The following is a 23,928-nucleotide window of genomic DNA, read 5'->3' on the forward strand; positions in this document are numbered from 1 at the left end:
GGTAGGAATGCAGCAGAGAACAAAACAGACAAAAGTCCCTGCCCTTGTGGAACTCACACTGGAGATTTATTTACTTTCCTTAAGTTATAACTTGCTTGATATGATATTGGTAGCTGTGGGCTAGTAAAAAAATAAATAAATATGTAACTTACTTGGACTGAACCTCCATTAGGACAGTGCTGAATTCTGCTATGCATAACTGTTCAATGTACTCTAATCCTTTTGTTTCATTGAAGTATTTCCTTTGGATAGTAGTGAAATTAACATTCTGAAAAGAAGTTTTAATTTCAAAATAAAGTTTGAAGTGCCATGCGCTTGCCCAAAACTGCTTTCTTAAACACATGCTAGGTAAGTGGCTTAAATATTGTATAAAAATTTCAACATTTAAATAAGAACTTTTCTTAGTTATTTCTACAAAAAGAATGATTATCCTTGCTAAGTGAATTATAGTACAGTTTGTATCTCTTATTAGACCTTACTCTTACGAGATTTAATGGAATATGTTAGATACAATAATAAAAAATAAACATGACAGTCTATGCCTTTTAGTAATCTTTTGTATAGAAATAACCTTTCACAGTTTTATATTCATCTTTCCATAGTCTATCATAATTGAGAAAGGGTAGATTCTTATAATGCCCCAGGTGAAAAGATGAAAACACCAATTCTACCTATCTATGATATACTATTTACATAAAGTGAATTGAATTTATTTAGAACAAAGAGAAAATTATAATCTTTTTGAGACAGGGTCTCACTCTGTTGCCCAGGCTGGAATACAGCAGCATGATCATAGCTCACTACAAATTTGAACTCCAGGGTACAAGCAATCTGCTTGCTTCATCCTCCTGAGTAGCTGGGACTACAGGCACACACCATTACATCTGGCTAATTTTTTTTTTTTTTTGAGCAGAGATAAGTTCTCACTATGCTGCCCAGGCTGGTGTCAAACTCCTGGGCTCAAGTGATTCTCCCGCATTGGCCTCCCAAAGTGCTGGAATTACCAGTGTGAGACATCAGCACCTGGTTGATAATGGAACTTTTAAAAAGCATCAAGTTGTTAAGTAAAAGGTTTACCTCCTTTGAATAAAACTAATGGTTAAGAAAAGGTAATATTATATCAATGGACTATGTAAGCGCTGTTAAGAATGAAAAAATATCATGACCAAGTAGGGACATATCTTATTAACTCCGGTTTTCACATAAATAAAATTCTGAAAAGTCAAGTAACTTTTCTGATATTATACAGTTGATCTGTGCCAAAGCTGAGACTCAAATTTAGATTTCTTTGAAGTCCATTTTCCTTATACTTCATATTGCTTTTGATTTAATGCAGGTCTTTTTTTTTTTCTTAAGAGAGGGGTCTCACTATGTTGCCCAAGCTAGATTTGAACTACTGGGCTCAAGTGATCCTCCCACCCTGGCCTCCCAAGTACCTGGGACTACAGGCACATGTCACTACACCTGGCTAATGAAGGTCTTCTTATGGTAAGTGTAGTCATAATAGTAATAATGATAATAATAATATCAAATTTTCCCTCTGCTTAGAATACTTTTACCTCAAATACCTCCATGGCTTGCTCCCTCACTCCATTCAGAACTTTGCCCAAATGTAACCTTATCAATGAGGCCATCTCTGATTACCCTATATAAAATATCAATTTTCTAGGAGGTTGGTATCTCCTATTGTCCCTAATTTACTGATGAAAAAACTGAAGCTCCAAGAAGTTAAGTGTCTTGTACTAGGTCACGTAGAGTCAAGATTTGAAACCGGGACAATCTGACTTCTCTATTCTTAAGCACTATGCTATACTGCCTTACTATTCAAATGCACTGAAATTATGTTGTTTTTGCCTTTGGAGGACTTATCCCCCATTCCATGTGATTCTGGAAGGCCTAGCTATCATAGTATTCTGTGTCCCACAGCAAAAGGATTACTCAATTATAGTGTATCTACCCCCAGAAATAGTGATTACTCTAACGTGTGAGAAACTGAACAAAGCGGGATCAGTCAGCATCCTTCCCTGGAATTCATACATGGACACTGGAATAAAGAAATTATTTTCCCTCTGGGTTAGCTAAGCTGAGACAACATCAGCCTTGAGCCATTAGCAATCATCTTAAATCTCATAGAAGTAAACTATCTGCAGTAGAAAAAGGATGATATGGGGAATGAGAGTAGTGATAAAGATGCTCTCTTTGACCAAACTCTACCTGGGCTACTATGAGCCTTCTTCTCAACTAAGCCTCCAACCGGCCTATAAAGACTTGAACGAAACACTAACATTGTTTCTAACTGCTCAAAGCCACATCCCTAGGATGACCTTAGCCTCTCATAAAGTGCCAGCCTAAGAAAACTCAGGCTGCCAAAAAAAATTTACTGTTTATTCCACTTAACACCTAAAAATAGGGTCCCTGTCTCCTATCCTCTGTGGGAGAATAGGAGCCTAACTTTGGTAAGTGCCAGTTAGCAAACCCAGATTTTTTGTTGTTGTTCTTTTGAGATGGAGTCTGGCTCTGTTGCCCAGGCTGGAGTGCAATGGCACAATCTGGGCTCGCTGCAACCTCCGCCTCCCAGGTTCAAGCGATTCTCCTGCCTCAGCTTCCCGAGTAGCTGGGACTACAGGCGCGTGCCACCAGGCCTGGCTAATTTTTTTGTATTTTTAGTAGAGATGGGGTTTCACCATGTTAGCCAGGATGGTCTCGATCTCCTGACCTTGTGATCCACCCTCCTTGGCCTCTGAAAGTGCTGGGATTACAGGCATGAGCCACCGCACCTGGTCTTACTTTTTGTTATAATAATTTTTCACTTCCCTGACTCTACTGAGCTTGTGCTTACTCCTCCTTATTCCCTTATTCTCCCATTAAAATGCCCAGTATAAACCGAAGTTCAGTTCAGTCCACACTGGACTCTTTTCTCTGTTGCAACAGCATATTACTGATTAAAATATTTAGCTAGTGTTTGGCTTTGTTTACCTTTGACAGTAGGAACAGGATCTATTCAACCATTGACTTCCCAGTTACATAAGCCAACACATTTCCTTTTTTTGCATAAGGTAGTTTACATTAGATTTCTCTTATTTATAACCAAAAGAATTATAACGCCTAATCACAACAGCAACAACAACAACAAAACATGAAAGTTGGAAAGGTATGGATAAATAGGCATAATGAAAAGAAGTATAAAGTTATAAATGAAAAAGAACAGATAAAGTGATTCATCTAATAGAGACAATAGATTTAGAATAGGGACTATCTCTGGCAATGAGTCAAAGGCAGCTCATCTATACAGGAAATCCAAGAGCACCATGACAAATCTTATATGACTGCAGATGCTGAATATATTAGGAACAGGAAAGGAACTCATTGGACTCCAAACCTCAGCTTGGTTCCAAATGTGTTAAAGTAAAAGATAAGTCTAAAAACATAACAAAATATAGTATATTCTGAAAATAATTTGCATTCCTAAGGAATTATTCCAACTGCAATGCTGTCTACTTGGTTTGGAGCCACAGCCCCCATTCTTGTTGGGTAAGGTTCCACAGTGCTTACCCACTACAGTCCTACAGATAGACACTAGAGTAGCAGGCTAACTGGAAGGCAGTACATGTTATCAGGGGAAGCTGAAACAATTCTGTAATACAAATTAAATTCCCTATAGAAAAAGGTACTTGCTGATAGGTGCTATCCCCTAAGAACTTCAATTTCAACCAGTCTGACAGCACAATAAGTAGTTTCCAGGAAAATACATGTAAGGGAAACCTATGCTTTCTCTACGGGTCTGCCCCTTGTATACTCTGAGAAACTTCCTTATTACCTAAAACATTTTTTCTTTTGTTTAAAGTAGATCAGGGTGCCAAATCAAATAAGTAAATTCCCTATCATTTTTATTATCTGTATTAACAGTCCCTTAGATTAGGATTTGTATTTAGTGACTACTTTAGGACACTAAAGTTACTAAAATTATTGTTCTTTATAATGATATTATTAAGTAAATTTTAAATAAAGTGATTAGGGCCGGGCACAGTGACTCACTCATGCCTGTAATCCCAGCACTTTGGGAGGCCAAGGCAGACAGATCACTTGAGGTCGGGAGTTTGAAACTAGCTTGGCCAACATGGTGAAACCCCATCTCTACTAAAAATACAAAAATTAGCTGGGTGTGGTAACACACGCCTGTAGTCCCAGCTACTTGGGAGGCTGAGGCAGGAGAATCACTCGAACTCGGGAGCTGGAGGTTGCAGTAAGCCGAGATCATGCCCTTTCACTCCAGCCTGGGTGACAGAGTGAAACTCTGTCTCAAAAAAAAAAAAATAATAAATAACAAATAAATAAATAAGTGATTAGATCTTGAATGTTACAAACAGTAAACATCACTTACCTTGAAATTTTCTGTGATCAGAATGAACAACTTGGTGGAATTCCCCACAGCACAAGCAGTATTTGACATTATTATTTCCAAAGGTGATAAAATTTTAAGTTTAGTGATCACCTGAAATCATTTGAATAAACAATTTCTTAAATAAAGCTTAGGAAATAAAAAAGTTTCATAGTTTTCTGAGATAAGTATTTAAAATTAATTCATAGATACACAAAATTATAACTGTCCTAATGATATATTTCAATTAAAATATGTTTCTAGCCGGGTGGGTTCACACCTGTAATCCCAGCACTTTGGGAGGCTGAGGTGGGCAGATCACTTGAGGCCAGGAGTTCGAGACCCACCTGGCCAACATGGTGAAACCCTGTCTCTACTTAAAAAAAAAAAAAAAAAAAAAAAAAAAATTACCCGAGCATGGTGGTGCATGCCTGTAATCCCAGCTACTCAGGAGGCTGAGGCATGAGAATAGTTTGAGCCCAGGGGGCAAAGGTTGCAGTGAGCTGAGATCACACCAGGCACCTTTGCACGCCAGTCTAGGTGGCAGAGGGAAAATCTGTCTCAAAAACAAACAAACAGACAAACACCACCACCACCACCAATAACAACAAAATATATATGTATATATATTTCTAATGGTAGTATATTGAACATATATCTCCTATATAACTACTAACATAAAATACTGTCATAAAATAGGCTATATTTTACTCACAATAGTTTCTAACAGCCTTAAGTTCAAAAATTAATTTGAACTCATCAAATATATATTCCCAAAATAAAATTGTTTTTAAATAAATTCTTATACTTAGTATTTTATCCAAATACTCTGTGAAAAATGTAAATACATCCAATAAGGGTAACTATGGGCCAGGCGAGGTGGCTCACGCCTGTAATCTCAGCACTTTGGGAGGCCAAGGCGACTGCATCACTTGAGGTCAGGAGTTCACAACCAGCTTGGCCAACATGGTGAAACCCTGTCTCTACTAAAAATACAAAAATTAGCCAGGCTTGGTGGTGTGCACATGTAATCCCAGCTACTTGGGAGGCTGAGGCAGGCTGAGGCAGGAGAATTGCTTGAACCCGGAAGGCAGAGGTCGCAGTGAGTCAAGATTGTGCCACTGCACTCCAACCTGGGCAACAAAGTGAGACATTGTCTCAAAAAAAAAAAAAAAAAAAAAAGGGTAACTATGGCAATACAATCAGTATGGCCACAATGGTACAGATTAACTGTTGAAAAGTACATAAACACAGATGAGAAACATCTGCCTTATGCCTTAGCTTTTCATAAAATAAGGTGTATTTCTTAGAACTATTCTAAACACAGAAATTCTCAATTTGTCTAACATTCCTGGTTTTAAAAAACTTTTTTCCTACTCTTTTGAAATTGTAAAAACGTATAAAATACCTACAGATGAAGTTAGTATGCAATACTAGTATCATTAAGGTTGTTAGGTATAATAAAAAATTAATTATTAGGAAAGGGAAGTCTACATACTGGAGGACCATAAAGAGGGACTAAAGGAAGAGAATTAAAAAATAATGAAACACTTGAAATAAAACACTAGATCACATCTTCAAAATAATAATTAACTAGGCTCGATGGCTCATGCCTATAATTCTAGCACTTTGGGAACCCGAGGGGCAATTCAACTTCTGAGGGGGCAGGATCACTCGAGTCTAAGGAATTTGAGACTAGCTTGGGTAACAGAGCAAGACCCCATCTATACAAAAAAAATTTAAAAATCAGCTCTATGTGGTGGTGCATGCCTGTGGTCCCTGCTACTCAAGAGGCTGAGGTGGGAGGCTGCAGTGAGTCATGATCATGCTACTGCACTTCAGCCTAGGCAAAAGAGCAAGACCTTTTAAAAATAAAATAAAATAATAATTGAGTTAAATAACATAGAAATTAGGAGTAAACTATCTCTACCTGATAGATCATGCAAATTCCCATGACAATAGGCAAGTGGCCCAAATGAATGATGAGTGATATAAAATGAAGGCAAAATAAGAAGTGAAGGCAAGAAATTAAGAGGCTAAATTCTGACTGATCTAAGATACTAGTTTTCTTTACCTCTGAAAAAATAAAATTCAAATACAGTTCAGTAGAAATAACTCTCTGGAGTTAGCATTATCATGGGTTTGGGCCACAATCCTGAAAGACACAATCTCAAATGCCATAATCCTGAATGTCAAAATCCCAAAAGAGCAAAATCCTTAAAGTCTAAAAATCCCCAGAACCCCAATACCAAAAGACAAAAATCCCAAAAACACAGATCTGGAAGAAATAACTTCAAAAACAATTTTAAGACATTGATTTGCATTTTTAAAAGGGGATTTATTTGAGAAACATATAAAAACAGAACAGTACACTTCATAGGCCACTTTACACAATAAAATAGGCAATAATAACATTTTTGCAAGTATGAACACTTAAGTGTACTAATGACAGTCACACAGGTATAATAACAGTTATGAGCAGACAAATTGTATTCACAAAAAAATTAGTCAAAAATTAGAAATTAGTCAAAAAGCAAAATGTATAAATGCATATCACTATGGTTGGTAATTGTCTGCACCAAGCTTCATAAATATGGTCATCTGAAATACCACCAGGGACAACCTAAGTCTTTTGATGAGATAGATCAAAAACTTCTGTGGGTCACCACATACACAGTTGCCTGAAGAGCTGAGATTTCAAGAAATAAATTTTATCTTTCACAAATAAATGATGTACAAAAAGGACATGTCTTCATTTATCAAAAAAATTTCAACATTTTTATGTATACGCACAATGCTTACACATAGTCAATGTTGTGATAATGAACTTCTGTGGAGTCAAATTTCTGATGTCCAAGGCAGCAGCAGAAGAGTCTGTCCCAGCTCTTAGAGAGAGACAAATTCAATTTCTGTATTTGCTCTCTCTGGGCCCTGGTCAACTGCAAGGTGCCCACCAACACTAACAGCAGATTTTCACCACCTAGTCCACTCAGACTCACACACTAATCTCCTCTGGAAGCAACCTCACAGACACAGCCCAAATAATGCTTTACTAGGTATTTTTTTAATACAGTCAAGTTGTCACCTATACTTAAATCCACAAGTCTATCCCTTGCCAATTTGGCACCCCTATGCATCTCCTTAAACCATACCTAATTTCCAAATAAAATAATACGGCAGTAGTTCTGCCTAATATGATGCATCTAACATGATGCAACTATCTTGTGTACAACCAAAAACGCATTAATCCCTTCCCTAGAATTAAGCTTTCAGGATTTCAACATTAAGGATTTTGATCTTTCAAGATTTGAACATCGGGATTATGGCATTTGGGATTGTGTCTTTAAGGATTATGATCAGTACCACATTATCACATATATTACCTTTGGAATAAATCCAGAAATTATTAATTTGAAGATGTTAATTTTAGAAACTAATACTAACAATAGCTTATTTAAATAACAGTAAAACACACTCTTTTTGGACAAAATATATTTAAAAAATAAAAATCAGATATAACACAATTTTATTTTAATTCAGAGTATTTACATTGACATAATAATGAATAACCTTTATTCTACCAAGAAGTAAACAAATTGGGAAGGCACTGACTTTAAACTCTAGATACTGCCTAACAGAGCAACCATTTTCTAGAATTATTAATACTTACCTTTGCATATGTTGTGTTGTCTGCAAACTGGGATAGTATAATTTGGGGGTTTTTTAAATCAATACTTGCCATTCCTATTTCACCTCTGGCAAGTCCTCTCCCTTCTACAACAGCTACAATAACTGATGGGGAGTGTGCAGAAATCGCAGATGAGGATGAAGCTGTAAATTTTTAAATAAAGAAAAGATATAAACATTGATAATAATCATTTCTTTTTTTTAATTTTTTTTTTGTTTTGAGATGGAGTTTTGCTCTTGTTGCCTAGGCTGGAGTGCAATGGCGTGATCTCAGCTCACCACAACCTACGCCTCCTGGATTCAAGCGATTCTCCTGCCTCAGCCTCCCAAGTGGCTGGGATTACAGGCATGTGCCACTATACCCGGCTAATTTTTGTATTTTTAGTAGAGACAGGGTTTTGTCATGTTAGTCAGGCTGGTCTCGAACTTCTGACCTCAGGTAATCCACCCACCTCAGCTTCCCAAAGTGCTGGGAATACAGGCATGAGCCACCACACCCAGCCTGATAATAATCATTTCTAATTCTTTCACATAAGATCTTAAAGCATATCTAGTCTAGGACATGGCTACCGTATTAACAGACAAGGAAATAAACATTTTTTTCTCATCAAAAAATAACTTTTCATTACTAGACCAAATAAAAATGTTAATTCTCAGAGTATTTTGCCAAAACTTGACTTCACAATTAGATATAACAAATTTTAAATTGTCTTATTTTCTATTTTATTGGAATGGAGTCACAAAAGGACTTGGGGTCAGAAAACAGATTATTTACCTTATTCCGTCATTTAAAAGCTATTTGGAGGTTGAGCGTGGTGGCTCAACCTTGTAATCCCAGTACTTTGGGAGGCCGAGGTGGGTGGATCACCTGAGGTCAGGAGTTTGAGACCAGCCTGTCCAACATGGTAAAACCCCATCTCTACTAAAAATACAAAAATTAGCCAGGTGTGGTGGCTTGCGCCTGTAATCTCAGCTACTGGGGAGGCTGAGGCAAGAGAATTGCTTGAAACTGGGAGGTGGAGGTTGCAGTGAGCCGAGATTGTGCCACTGCACTCCAGCCTGGGTGACAGAGTGAGACTCCGTCTCAAAAAATAAAAAAATAAAATAACAGCTATTTGGGGCTGGGCATGGCAGCCCACCTGCAATCCTGGCACTTGGGAAGGCCAAGGTGGGAGGATTACTTGAGCCCAGGAGTTTGAGACCAGCCTGGACAACATAACAAGATGTCTGCTCTACAAAAGAAACTGAAAAATAGTTGGGTGTGGTGGCGTGTACCTCCACGGTCCCAGCTACTGAGGAGGCTGAGATGGGAGGCTTGCTTGAGCCCAGAAGGTTGAGTCTGCAGTGAGCTGTGTTCACGCCACTGCACTCCAGCCTGGGTGACAGAGCAAGAACTTCTCAAAAAAAAAAAAAAAAGATTAAGCATTATATAACTATGAATTCCAATTATGAGATATCTGTGTAATGTGGAAATTAAAATTATAATATCCAACATTTATTAAGTGCTTACTAAGTGTCAAGAATGTTCTAAGTTCTTTAATTAGTTTAACTCACATAATTGTTACAACAATCCTATCAAATAGACACCATTATTTTTCTCCACTTAGTTATAAGGAGACTGAGGCATGAATGTAACTGGTAGAGACAGCATTTGCACCCAGGCAGTCTAGCTCCACAGCTGGTGCTATGAACCATTACATACATTACTGATTTTGAGATCTGTGCCTTACAAACTATGAATGCTCAGGTAAATTTTTTAAACTTTTAAAGCTACCATTTCTTCATCTATAAACTAGAAATACCAACTTTTCCACAAGATTATTATAAGAATTAATGCAATCATATAGAAGTGTTTTATAAAGTATATAAAATTACTCAAATATAGGGCATATGAAAAAAGTCAGACTAAAAATTTTTTTCTTTGTTTTTTTTACCAGACTAAACATTTCTAAAATTTTATTTTCAAAGAAGCAAACTAGTCTTTTGTTCCCTTGTCAACCTTTTAATTAACTCCTTTTTCTCCCTCTTTTCCCTCCCTGACCTGGATTCATTTCTTCTTCCATTCTTCTATTAAAATGCCCACAAAAAGAGTATTTATGCTATCTGAGTCAGCAGTAAACTTAAGGATTCACTTAAAAATCTACATGTTCAGGTCTCAGAAACCTTTTCCCCATGAACGTTATGTTATAATTGGTGGTTAAGTTTATATTAAATCTACAGAAGTCAGTTTAAGCTCTGTAATAGAATATGACCTTCCTATTTTTAATTAGAAAATAAATACCAAGTTCCAGTGGAAATTCAGTACACATAGAAGACATTTCCTAGAAGGTTTTAAAAGTACATTTATGCTGTTATGTCTCCGTTGTAAATAATATAATAATGAGCATCCTGAAGCATAAAGCTTTTTTTTGGTTTTCTTATTATTTCCTTAAAATGTACCCTTAGAACTCAAATTACTGAAACAAACCATTTTTTTAAGGATCTCAGATATATTGCCAAATTTCTTTTGAGAACTGGACTAATTTTTAATTCCATCAATAGTGTATGAGGAAAGCCAATCTTACTGTATCCTCGTCATTACTAACTTCTAGAATTTATTATGACTATGACTATTGGGTAATTCAATGGACTGCCACTTCAATCTGTATTTTTAAAAGTACTACTGAAATTGAACATAATTTAATATATCCATTGTTATCTATATTGTTTCCTTTTTAGAAATGTTTACATCATTTTATACAATGTTTACTAGGTCTTAATGTTTTTCAGTATCTTTTTATGAGGATTGTGTAAATCAATGACAGTAATTTACAGTTGCTACCAATCTTGATACTTTTGCTATCTCAAAAATTTCTATTTCTGCGTAGACAATCTTTCTCTGTATAATTTCTTTTATTGCTTTTCTGCTAAGAAACTCCTCCTTCCTTGAGATATTCTATATTCATTACTATTTTCTTACAACTTTTTTGAGGTTTTTTTTTTTTTTTTTTTTTGAAACAGGGTCTGGGTCTGTCACCCAGGCTGGAGTGCAATGGCATGCAATCATGGCACACTGTGGCCTCAAACTCCCGAGGTCAAGTGATCTTCCCACCTTAGCCTTCTGAGTAGCTGGGACCACAGTCATGCCACCACACCTGGCTAATTTTAATTTTTTTTGTAGAGACGAGGTCTCCTTTTGTTGCCCACGCTGGACTGCCTTCAAGCAGTCCTCCCGTCTTAGCTTCCCAGTGTTGGGATTATAGGCATGAGCCACCAAGTCCAGCCTGTTCATTTTGATCTCTCATCTGGGCAGAATTTTCAGCAGTACATTTGGTTGTTTACCATGTCTAGAATGAGAGATGGCCAGAAATACAGATTTAGATTCATTTATAAGCAGTTGCTAATGGTTTACCTAGATGGCTGGGACTTGGAAGAAACATGATTGAAAGATTGGTGACAAGAACATTTGAGGCTACGAATGGACCTTTAAGATTGGACATAAAATTTAAAATATTTGCAACCCATGTGAATGTCCACCAAAGGACATCCATTGTAGAGGAAATTCTTAATCAAGAGGACAAAATAATGCAATCTGTAGATATCAGTTAGCCTCTTATTTCAATTCTCCCTAAAGGATCTATTGGTTCAGTACAACCATAATTGCAATCAAAACCTCAATATGTTTTTTGGTGGAGCTTGAAAAATTGGCCCAAAATTTACATGGAAGAGTAAAGGGCCAAGAAGAATCAAGACTCCTCTACAGAAGAGTAAGGTGGCTTGTGGAGGGTGCAGGTGGTAAGGCTGTCCTACAAAATATCAAGACTTATTATAAAGCTAAAGATGGTGTGATATTGGCACACAGCTAGACATAATGACCCATCAGAGTTAAAAAAGAACTGGAAACATAGAAACTAACAGAAAAGGCCGGGCGCGGTGGCTCATGCCTGTAATCCCAGCACTTTGGGAGGCCGAGGTGGGCGGATCACAAGGCCAGGAAATCGAGACCATCCTGGCTAACACGGTGAAACCCCATGTCTACTAAAAATACAAAAAATTAGCCAGACGTGGTGGCGGGTGCCTGTGGTCCCAGCTACTCGAGAGGCTGAGGCAGGAGAACGGCGTGAACCCGGGAGGCGGAGCTTGCAGTGAGCCGGGATCGCGCCACTGCACTCTAGCCTGGGCTACAGAGCGAGACTCCTTCTCAAAAAACAAACAAACAAACAAACAGAAAAGTCATCAAAATATTTATTATTCAGAATATATAAAGTATTGCTACAAATCCAGAAAAATAAGCCTAAAGAAAAATGAGTAAAAGACATGAACATTAATTTCACAGACCATTATTAAAGATATATAGCCCAAAAGTACAGAAAAAGATAATCTCACTAGTAATCAGGAAAATGCAAACTCAGAAAATAAAAAACTCAGGTAGTATTTTACAACTGTTAGGTTGGAAAATATTGAGTCTAACAATATCAAATGTTGGAAGTGGACTCGTACACATTGTTAATAAGAGCATACCATAATAACCAATAAATTAACCAATAAAATTTATTATGATAATGATTATTGGCTAATTTAATAATAATCTTATGATTATGATGATGATGATTAAATTAGCCAATAATCATAATAAATTTTAGAAGTTAGTAATGATGAGGATAGAGTAAGATTGGCTTTCCTTATACACTATTGATGGAATTAAAAATTAGTCCAGTTCTCAAAAGAAATTTGGCAATATATCTGAGATTCTTAAAAAATGGTAATTTTGGCCAGGCGCAGTGGCTCACAACTGTAATCCTAGCACTTTGGGAGGCTGAGGTGGGAGGATCACTTGTGGCTAGGAGTTCGAGACCAGCCTGGCCAACATGGCGAAACCCCATCTCTACTAAAAAAACAAAAATTGGCCGAGCATGGTGATGCACGCCTGTAATCCCAGCTACTCGGGAGGCCGAGGCAGGAGAATCACTTGAACCCAGGAAGTGGATGTTGCAGTGAGCCGAGATGGTGCCACTACACTCCAGCCTGGGCAATAGAACGAGGCTTCGTCTCAAAAACAAAAAAAAACAAAAAATGGTAATTAAAAAAATTAAAAAGGTAATTTTCCTATGTTTCAGTAATTTGACTTCTAAGGGTGTGTTTTAAGGAAATAATAAGAGACTCAGAAAAAAGCTTTATGTATTAGGATGCTCATTATTATGTTATTTACAACAGAGAGATAACAGCATAAATGTATTTTTAGAACCTTAGAGATGTCTTTTATATGTCTATTGAATTTCCACTGGAACTTGGTATTTATTTTCTACTTAAAAATAAACAGGTCAGGGCTGGGCACGGTGGCTCACACCTGTAATCCCAGCACTTTAGGAGGCCAAGGTGGGCGGATCACGAGGTTAGGAGTTCAAGACCAGCCTGGCCAATATGGTAAAACCCTGTCTCTGCTAAAAATACAAAATTAGCCAGGCATGGTGGTGCATGCCTGTAATCTCAGCTACTCGGGAGGCTGAGGCAGGAAAATTGCTTGAATCCGGGAGGCAGAGGTTGCAGTGAGCCAAGTTGCACCACTGCATTCCAGCCTGGGCGACAGAGCAAGTCTCCATCTCAAACAAATAAAAATAAAAATAAAAGTAAATAAAAAGGTCAGCCAGGCACAGTGGCTCATGCCTGTAATCCCAGCACTTTGGGAGGCCAAGGTGGGAGGATCATGAGGTCAGGAGTTCGAGACCAGCCTGGCCAGTATGGTGAAACCCCATCTCTACTAAAAATACAAAAATTAGCCAGGCGTGGTAGCAAGCACCTGTAGTCCCAGCTACTCAGGAGGCTGAGGCAGAAGAATCACTTGAACCCAGGAAGCAGACATGGCAGTGAGCCGAGATCACACCACTGCATTCCAGCCTGGGCAACACAGTGAGATTCTGTCTCAAAAAATTAAAAAAAAAAAAAAATAGGAAGGTCATATTCTACTACAGAGCTAAAACTGACTTCTGTAGATCTAATATAAACTTAACTACCATTTATACTTTGGTAGAACTACTTTAAAAAATAATTTGTCATTATCTTATAACTATATGCATTAACATAACATACCCTATAACCAAGAAATTCTGTTGTATATACCTTAGAAAACTGTTATACATGAAAACCTATTTTATCTATCTACTCTTCAAGAAAATCTCATAGATTTAGATAAAAATTAAAATTTAAGTATAAAAAACCACTCACTAGTAATATCAGGGTCAACTTTTAGATTTAAATGACATCATGTATAAAAGGGAGAGGTTTCTCTTTCTTATGTGTTTTTTGTCAAGATGGTCAAAATAATGTAGACTTACATTTATTAACAAATAATTTCAGAAACTATGTTGCCTTATTAATCTAGACTCAAATTATGGATAGAGGTAAACTAATGTATTTATTTTTCATTCATATCAGTTATAGATGAATTCAAATGAACTTAATAACCCTAATTTATAATTTATAAAACTTTTAAGTTTCAAAAGATCATCTAGGTTAATCTTCCACTTATTTTACCTGAATATCCCACTTGTGGTGTCCAGTTCTTATAACCTGATATCTGAGGATTTCCAGTAGACAATGGAGTTTTAAGTGTTTGAGGATAATTAGTATCTCGTGCAGAAGATGAGCTTGCACCAAAAGTAAAATTTGATGCAACTGTGTTTTCTGCATAAGCTCTTTTGTTTCCAAAGTATGAACCTAAATTTGAAAAATTAACAGTCAATTCTTAAAGATTTGAATTATGCAATGATGTATTAGTCATTATAATTTATACCATGTTCACTTTCCTTTTTTTTCTTTTTTTCTTTTTTTTTTTTTTTTTTTTTTTTGAGACAGAGTCTTGCTCTTGTCGCCCAGGCTGGAGCGTAGTGGCATGATCTCGGCTCACTGCAACGTCCACCTCCCAAGTTCAAGTGATCCTCCTGCCTCAGCCTCCCGAGTAGCTGGGATTACAGGCACCCGCCACCACGCCCGGTGAATTTTTGTATTTTTAGTAGAGATGGGGTTTCACCATGTTGGCTGGGCTGGTCTCGAATTCCTGACCTCATGATCTGCCTGCCTCGGCCTCCCAAAGTGCTGGGATTAGAGGCCTGAGTCACCGCACCCAACCACTATGTTCACTTTCTATAAAACTTCATGTGAAAATGATTTTTGAAAATAAACAGATTATAACAAAATTAATGACATTATTGATAAATATACAAAAATATGCTAATATAGCTTTTGCCTCCACAAGTTCACTGCAACTGCTCTGGCTAAAATCATAAATTACCCTTTAATCTTCAAATATGCCAGATGTGTTGCTAAGGTATGAATATCTGTCCCCTCCGAAACTTACATTGAAATTTAATCCCCAGTGAAGTGTGGCAGGACAGAGGTGGGGCCTTTAAGAGGTGATGGGGCATGAGGGCTCTGCCTTCATGAATGAATTAATCCATTCATGATTTAATAGGTTAATGGGTTATCACGAGAGTAGGACTGGTGGTTTTATAAGAAGAGGATGAGAGAGACCTGAGCTACCATGCTCAGCTCCCTCTCCATGTGATGCCCTGTACCACTACAGGACTCTACAGAGACTCCACCAGCACAAAGACCCTCACTAAATGTGCCTCCTTTGACCTTGGACTTCCCAGCCTCCAGAGTTCCAAGAAATACGTTTTCTTTCTTGATAATCACCCAGTTTCAAGTATTCTTTTAAAAGCAACAGAATACAGACTAAGACATATGTTTCATTTGTATAATAATTATTAGACCTCTTTTAACCTTCTTCTGTTAATTTCTTCATTGAATTTCTCTCCCCTATGCAAATGGCATTTTAGACTCAATTGGCTTCAGTTCGTTATTTAGGTACTTATCTACTGATGTAAGCTATTACCTATTTTACAGGATTGTCATAAAATTTTTAAATAATGTACTTAAACAACCTAGCATAGCCTCTTGGCACATAGAAGTTCTAAAAAAAATTAAAAATGTTTGGGCTCTGTTCACCTTTTCTCTTTGATTTCCACAACTCTCTATCTTGAATTCCCTTTAAACCACTTTTAATTTCCTTTGCCATCTCCTTTTTCCTCTGCCTCTTAACTGTTGGCCTCCAGGGCTTCATACTTTTAAGCTTTCCCTCACAAATCAACATTATGCGTCTCCAGGCATCTCATCTCTCCTCTTTGTTTCTATTAACATCTATTTTCTGACAACTCTCAAGCCTTCGTATATAGCTGTAACTACTCCTTAAACTGAAAACCAGGGGTTGCTAAACTTTTAATTTTTCCTTTTTGTCTGTATGTGAGACTCTCGTTCTGTAGCTTAGGCTGGAATTCAGTGGTGTGATCTTGGCTAAATGCAGCCTTGAACTCCTGGGCTCAGGCAATCCTCCTACCTCACCCTCCCGAGTAGCTGGGACTATAGGCTCATGCCACCATGCCAGGCTAATTTTTTGTATTTTTGTAGAGATGGGGTTTTGCCATGTTGCCCAGGCTGGTCTCAAACTCCTGGGCTCAAGTGATCTTCCCATCTCAGCCTCCCAAAATGCTGGGATTATAATTGGGAGCCACCATGCCCAGTCTATTTTACTGTCTTATAAAGACAAAGTCTCTGTCGCCCAGACTGGAGTGCAGTAGTGTGATCACAGCTCACTGCAGCCTCAAGCTCATGGGCTCAAGTAACCTCCTGCTTCAGCCTCTTGAGTAACTATGGACTATACGTGCACCTCACCACACACAGCTAATTTTTTTTTTATAGAGACAGGGTCTTGCTACATTGCCCAGGCTGATCTCAAACTCCTGGCCTCAAGCAATCCTCCCACTTCAGCCTCCCAAAGCACTGAGATTACAAGCATGAGCCACCATGCCTCAGCATAAACTTTTTTTTTTTTTTTGAGATGGAGTTTCACTCTTGTTGCCCAGGCTAGAGTGCAATGGCACAATCTCAGCTCACTGCAGCCTCTGCCTCCCAGGTTCAAGCAATCCTCCTGCCTCAGCCTCCCAAGCAGCTGGCATTATAGGCATGCCCACCACACCTGGCTATTTTTTTTTTTTTGTATTTTTAATAGAGACAGGGTTTTGTCATGTTGGCCAGACTGGTCATGAACTCCTGGCCTCAGGTGATCTGCCCACCTCGGCCTCCCAAAGTGCTGGGACTATAGGCATAAGCCACCATGCCCAGCCCATAAACTTTTAAATAAAGGACCAGATGGCAAATATTTTAGGCTTTTGTGGGCCACATAATCACTGTCACAATTACTCAGCTCTGACACTATCATAGAAAAGCAGTCATAGATAATACATAAATAAATGAGAATGGCTATGTTTCGAATAAAAATGGCTTTATTTCTACATATTGAATTCTAAATTTCACATAATTTTAGTATCACAAAATATTCTTTTGATTCTTTAATCCTTCAAAAGTGCAAAAACCGTTCTCAGCTCTATACCTGCATTGTTCAATAAAACAGCATATGTATTTAACTAAATCAAAATTAAATACAATTTAAATTCTGTTCCTCAGTCACACTAGCAACATTTTCAAATGCTCAAAAGCCACATACGGCTACTAGTTACCACATCGGACAGCATAAGTATGAAACGTTTCTATTATCACAGAATATTCTATCAGACAATGTAGCTCCAGGTCACTATATCTATCTCTTGGGCATAAACCTTTAGGTATCTTCCCAGCATTCTAAATGTCCAAAAGTGAACTCTATCTTTCCCTCAGAATTAATTCTTTATTACCAGTATGGTTAATTGTACCAGCTTGTCCCTTGTCACTCAAGTCATAAGCTTAGGAGACATTCTCAATTCTTCCTTCATCAACCCTAACACTCAGTGACTGAGTGCTAGAATTCTTTTTTTTAACATCACTAAAATTTAAATCCCTCTCTGCTCCTCCCAGCCCATTTTAAGCCTGTATCTTCTTTGGTCCTTGTGCAAGTTTCCTACTTCTTCTTCTCCTTGCTTCCAGTATTACACCTCTCTAATCTATTCTTCGAATCATCACCAATAATCTTTCTGAAAAGCAAATCTGATCAGTATCTCTCTTTCTTACAATTCCTATGTGTCTCCCCATACTCACCATAGGGTAAAATATAACTTCATTATATGGGTTCCAGCAGGAATCAATGATATACTCAAACTGGGATAATTTGATAAAGAGAATATTTACAAAGGTGTGGACAGGGTGTAGGGGTGTTATCATAAAGAAGTGTGTAGAACCAGCATAAAATGTGCTCCATTAGCATTCCTAGGCTTTAGGGAGCTAAGGAAGAGAGTGGTTGCCAGAAACTGGAGATGCGGAAACTGGAGATGGAGAGGGCTGTTTCTTATTCTCAGACTACTTTTAGACTATATACCCTTTCTTTTTTTTTTTTTTCTTTTTTTTTTTTTTATTATACTTTAAGTTTTAGGGTACATGTGCACATTGTGCAGGTTAGTTATATATGTATACATGTGCCATGCTGGTGCGCTGCACCCACTAACTCGTCATCTAACATTAGGTATATCTCCCAATGCTATCCCTCCCCCCTCCCCCCACCCTACAACAGTCCCCAGAGTGTGATATTCCCCTTCCTGTGTCCATGTGATCTCATTGTTCAATTCCCACCTATGAGTGAGAATATGCGGTGTTTGGTTTTTTGTTCTTGCGATAGTTTACTGAGAATGATGGTTTCCAATTTCATCCATGTCCCTCCAAAGGACATGAACTCATCATTTTTTATGGCTGCATAGTATTCCATGGTGTATATGTGCCACATTTTCTTAATCCAGTCTATCATTGTTGGACATTTGGGTTGGTTCCAAGTCTTTGCTGTTGTGAATAATGCCGCAATAAACATACGTGTGCATGTGTCTTTATAGCAGCATGATTTATAGTCCTTTGTATATACCCTTTCTTGAAACTCATTCACTTGTCTTAATTCTCCTCCTACTTCCTTGAACTCTATTTTGCTATATAATCTTCATATTCTCTGCTGTGGTCCCAACATACTGGTAACTTTCAAATCCATATTTCCCTCAAGTTTCTCTCTTCTTAGCTCTAGTTTCCTATATTCAATTATCTTAATATAAATATATGGATATCCCACAGGCTTTTCACACTCAGCATGTCCATAACAGAGCTCATCATCTTCCCTCTAAAATTTGCTTTGCCTACAAAATTCCCAGAATCAGAAAATACTACTACCATCTATCCAGTCACCAAAACCAGAGACCTGGTGTTGAACATCGGGGGGTCTCTGGGCAAAATTTGTCTCCCAGATCTAATTCTCACAACTATATCTACATCCAAGTTTATCTACCTAGATCACTCTCCTGCTCTAGCCAAGCAAAATTATTAGCAGTTTTACATGATTCTTCTGTGCCTTTGCACGTGTTTTTCTCAAGAATGCGCTCCAGCTCTTTCCCTTTGGCTGGCATTCTTCTTCCTACTTATTCTTGAAGACCAGTTCAAGGTGCACTTACTCTGTGAAATGTCTTTTCCCACTTTTGTCCCCATACTTTAATTATAAATACCTCAAAAATTATAAGTACCTCAAATACAGTTATCTCTTAAATGTGTATTTGTTGATTTTTAAGTCTGTCTTCTCTACTGAACCTTAAGTTCCTTGAGAGCGCAGATTATTATCCCCAGCTGCTAACATAATTTGGACCTTTGTTCACCTATTTGGGCCTTGGTTCTATCTGTAAAACAGGAACAAAAAAAAAATCTACTCTGCAGAATTATTGTGAGGATCAAAGATGCCGTCTGCCTAGTAAGAAGCCAGAACAAAGTAGGTGCATATAAATTAGTGAATGTTATCATTACTGATAAATAAGTGGGTGACCAAGCATCTGATGAAGAGAGGGATTAGACTGACAATGTGAACATTCATGTTGCTTTAGAGGAATTGCAAGTAGCTCAGTTTTGTTAGAAAGCAGGGTAAATATTAAATGATGGGGGATAAATCTGTAAAGATTAGAAACCGATCCCAATTGCTTTGGCTATCCTTCTAGAGAGTTTGATCTTTTACCTGCAGATACAGGTCTACTGATTTAAGTGGCAAGGGACATGATAAGATCATTTTCCACATAACTCTGGTGGTACAGTAAGTAAGCTACAAGGATGGAAGAACACTTAAGAGTTTGAGGGCTAGGTGCAGTGGCTCACACCTGTAATCCCAGCATTTTGGGAGGCTGAGGTAGGAGGATCGCTTGAGCCTAGTAGTTCGAGACCAGGCTGGGCAACGTAGGAAGACACTGTGTCTACAAAAAAATTTTAAAAATTAGCCATCTGTAGGGGCACATGCCTTGGTCCCAGCTACTCGGGAGGCTGAGGTGGGAGGATCGCTTGAGCCCAGGAATTTGAGGCTGCAGTGAGTCATGATCATGCCACTGCACTCCAGCCTGGGCAACAGAGCAAGACTCTGTCTCAAAAAAAAAAAAAAAAAAAGTGCAGAGAGGAATTTAATTAATCATATAGTGAGTCTGAGGTATCCATTAGTCCATCAATAAAAACTTCAGAAGACAGTCTGAAATAAGTCTGGAGTGTAGATGAGATCTGAGCTGTGGAGATAGTCACATCTAGGTAGAAGTGGCCTAGGAAAAAAAGCTTTAATGACATGCCCATAATTTGGGAACAAAGGTGAGCACAGCAATTCTCTGGGAGGTAGCAGAAAAACAGGGGCAAGTGGAATCAAGGAAGCCAAATTAAAAGAGTTTAAGAGAAGACCAGTCAAGAACATTAAACATAGGCCAGGCAGCAGTGGCTCATGCCTGTAATCCCAATGCTTGGGCAGACTGAGGCAGGAGCACTTGAGACCAGGAGTTTGAGACCAGCCTGGGCAGCATAGCGAGACTCTGTTTCTAAAAATAGAGAAATAAAGAACATTAAATACAGCAGAAAGGTCACATGAGATGAACTGAAAAATGACCATTGGATTTGGTATTTGTTACTTTACCATTGTGTTGCAATCGTGTGTGAAAAATGGTGATGCTTTGTCATGAATAGAGACTAACAAAATAATAAATGATTTGAAGGACATGCATCTTTTTTGTTTGTTTTGAGTCAGGGTCTCACTGTGTCACCCAGGCTGAAATGCAGTGGCGCAATCTCAGCTCACGGCAGCCTCGACCTCCCGGACTCGCCATCCTCCCACCTCAACCTCCTGAGTAGCTGGGACCACAGTCACGTGCCACCACACCCAGATAATTTTTGTACTTTTAGTAGAGATAGGGGATGGGGGTGGGAGGTTCACCATGTTGGCCAGGCTGGTGTGGAACTCCCGGCCTCAAGTGATCCACCCACCCTGGTTTCCCAAAGTGCTGGGATTACAGGCGTCAGCCACCGCCCAGCCCACATCTTTTAATACTAAACATATTATTTTCCTTAATTAGATGAAATGTTCAATTTAATCTATTTTATTCCACCTTAGCAGGATTTGGAGAATTAAATTCAGCAGGCAAAGATCAGCTCACCACTTCTATCAGCAAACTCACGCACAAACTGTCATTCGTCAGACACTGTGAGGGACGTTATATGGGATACTTCAGCCTTTCTCAGAACTGAGCCATCCACAGTCAAGGTCTTGCAATAGAACCAATTTGAAAAGTCAAGGCTTCTAATCACCCAGACTCACCAAATTCCCAGGGCACTCAGATCTCACGCCCCAACCAAATCACAACTGAACTTCACTGTGGTAACCACCACCCACGTGCCCCCGAGCCTCCATGAACTGCCGGCCTCTAGCCTCAAGGAGACTCCTCCACCCAATCACTCCTTGCCTTGAGCTGGCCGGGAGTTTGGCGCGGGGCAGGGAAGGCTGCTGCTGCTGCTGCTCCGGTCGCCCGCAGCTCCTGACGTGCCGGGACGGGTGGATGCAGAGACCACCTGGACCGAAGGGCGGCTCTGTGGAGTCTCCTGGAGTCCGAAATTGTAGCGGGGACCCTGAGGTGAGCGGGTTTCTCCCGACGACGGGGAAACCGCCGGGGCAGAAGGCGAGGTTGATGAGATCTCAGGCCTCAGCATCCTCCCAAACCTTCCCTGACCCGAGAAGTATGAGGTTTCTGAGCGACCCCTCCAGTAGCCCAACTACAGAAGCTGCGCCGCTGAAACTGGCGGGAGAACTGCGCGCCGACGCACTAAGCTGCACTGCGCAGGCGCAGACAGGCTCAGCTTTCCACATGGATTCACGTGCTTCAGGTCTATGACCCTGCTTCCAGCCAATCCCAAACCCATCACTTTCCACATGAACCTCACTGGAACATCCTCAGCCTGCAGGTATCAGACTGACCAGAACTCTGCAAGGCCCATCAATTACCACCCAATTTGTTAGCCCCATTATTCTCACAGCACCCAATCCCCCTTATTGCAAATGTTACATGCATTTCCCACACTTCCAAGCACACTAGCTTATCTTTAAATGTAGAAACCATCCAACACAGTACACCCAGTGCCTTTGACACAATAAGAACGTGTAATGCTCACACAGCATAACCCACCTAAGGTTGATCTTGTGACCAAATATAGGAAAGATAGTTATATTATCAAAAGATAGTATGCACATGGCTGTGTGCATAGTAGAGTAGGAAACAGGGAAAGACTGACTGGGTAAGATCTCTCAGTTAACAATTCCCCATCTACCAATTTCTAGTACTGTGGTTTCTAACATATAAATCAGTTAATGGCACACTAGAAGTTCAAACTCCAGCTTTGCAATGGTGACCTTTAGAAAATTCCTTAAATAAGGCCAATAGTACCAACTTACCAGAGATCCATGCATTAAACATGACGAAATTATCTGGATACTGCCATACAGAAACCATTAGAAGACATTAATTTACACCACTACTGAAATCCTGCCACTGTTGAGTATCTCAATAAACCAGTTATGCACAGCGGTTTACCCACATGCAGTGACAACAGTCCTTAAGAACATCTCTGTTCTTGGTATGATTATTGCACAGGGCATTCCAAACATACTTGAGAAAAATCTCAATTTCCATCAAAAAACCTTATTTTCAGATCGGGCACAATGGCTCCTGCCTGTAATCCCAGTACTTTGGGAGACTGAGGCCAGAGGATTACTTCACCTCCGGAGACCAGCCTGGGGAAGACAGTGCCTGTCCCCAAAACTAAGAAATCAGCTGGGCATAGTGGGCATGGTGGCAGGTACCTGTAGACCCTGGTACTCAGGAGGCTGAGGTGGAAGGACTGCTTGAGCCCAGGAGTTTAAGGTTACAGTGAGCTGTGATTGCACTACTACGCCCCAGCCTGGGGAAGAAAGGAAGACCCTGTCTCTAAAAAAATAAAATTTAAAAATAGAGAATACCTCACTTTCACCAAAACTGTAAACCCCTAGAGTGATTGTACTCAGTTTAGGCCAGGCGTGGTGGCTCATGCCTGTAATCCCAGCACTTTGGGAGGCCGAGGTGGGTGGATCACGAGGTCAGGCTGGTCTCCAGCTCCTCAGCATGGTGAAACCCTGTCTGTACTAAAGTAACAAAAAAATTAGCCGGGCATGGTGGTGTGCGGCTGTAGTCCCAGCTACTCGGGAGGCTGCGGCTGAATTGCTTGAACCCGGCAGACGGAGGTTGCATTAAGCTGAGATCGTGCTGCTGCGCTCCAGCCTGGGCAAGAGATTCCGTCACAAAAAAAATAAAAAAGAGTGATTGTAGCCATTTTAGCTTTTTAAGAAAAAGATAGGTGCAAAAAAATACTGTGGCGACCATCAACTTACCCGTTAGTGTTTCCTTATTTGAAGACAACTCCTTCTTTGGTAATTCTGATATATAAAATGCTAAAAAAAAAAAAAAAAAAAAAGTACAGTCCGAATCACAACCCCATTTTAAGATGGTAGATTGCCATTTAACCTAAGTCTGTGACCAATTCAGAATAAC

The 23,928-nt window shown here is 39.1% G+C and overlaps 1 protein-coding gene across 2 annotated transcripts in view; it reads right to left on the reverse strand.

Annotated features, from left to right (window-relative positions):
• MSH4 (mutS homolog 4) overlaps positions 1-23,845 on the reverse strand; it is a 129,685-nt gene extending 105,840 nt beyond the window's left edge. For both annotated transcript variants that reach the window (XM_031016390.3, XM_031016388.3), the window contains exons 1-5: positions 21,814-23,845; positions 14,576-14,758; positions 8,049-8,209; positions 4,382-4,492; positions 153-268 (exon numbers count right to left, since the gene is read on the reverse strand). In XM_031016390.3, the coding sequence (XP_030872250.2) occupies positions 153-268; positions 4,382-4,492; positions 8,049-8,209; positions 14,576-14,758; positions 21,814-22,057 (815 nt within the window). In that variant the 5' untranslated portion in view covers positions 22,058-23,845. The remainder of the gene's footprint in view (positions 1-152; positions 269-4,381; positions 4,493-8,048; positions 8,210-14,575; positions 14,759-21,813) is intronic.
• Between the last annotated feature and the right edge of the window lie 83 nt (positions 23,846-23,928).

The sequence above is a fragment of the Gorilla gorilla genome, chromosome 1 (genome assembly GCF_029281585.2).
Source record: "Gorilla gorilla gorilla isolate KB3781 chromosome 1, NHGRI_mGorGor1-v2.1_pri, whole genome shotgun sequence".
Classification (NCBI taxonomy): domain Eukaryota; kingdom Metazoa; phylum Chordata; class Mammalia; order Primates; family Hominidae; genus Gorilla; species Gorilla gorilla.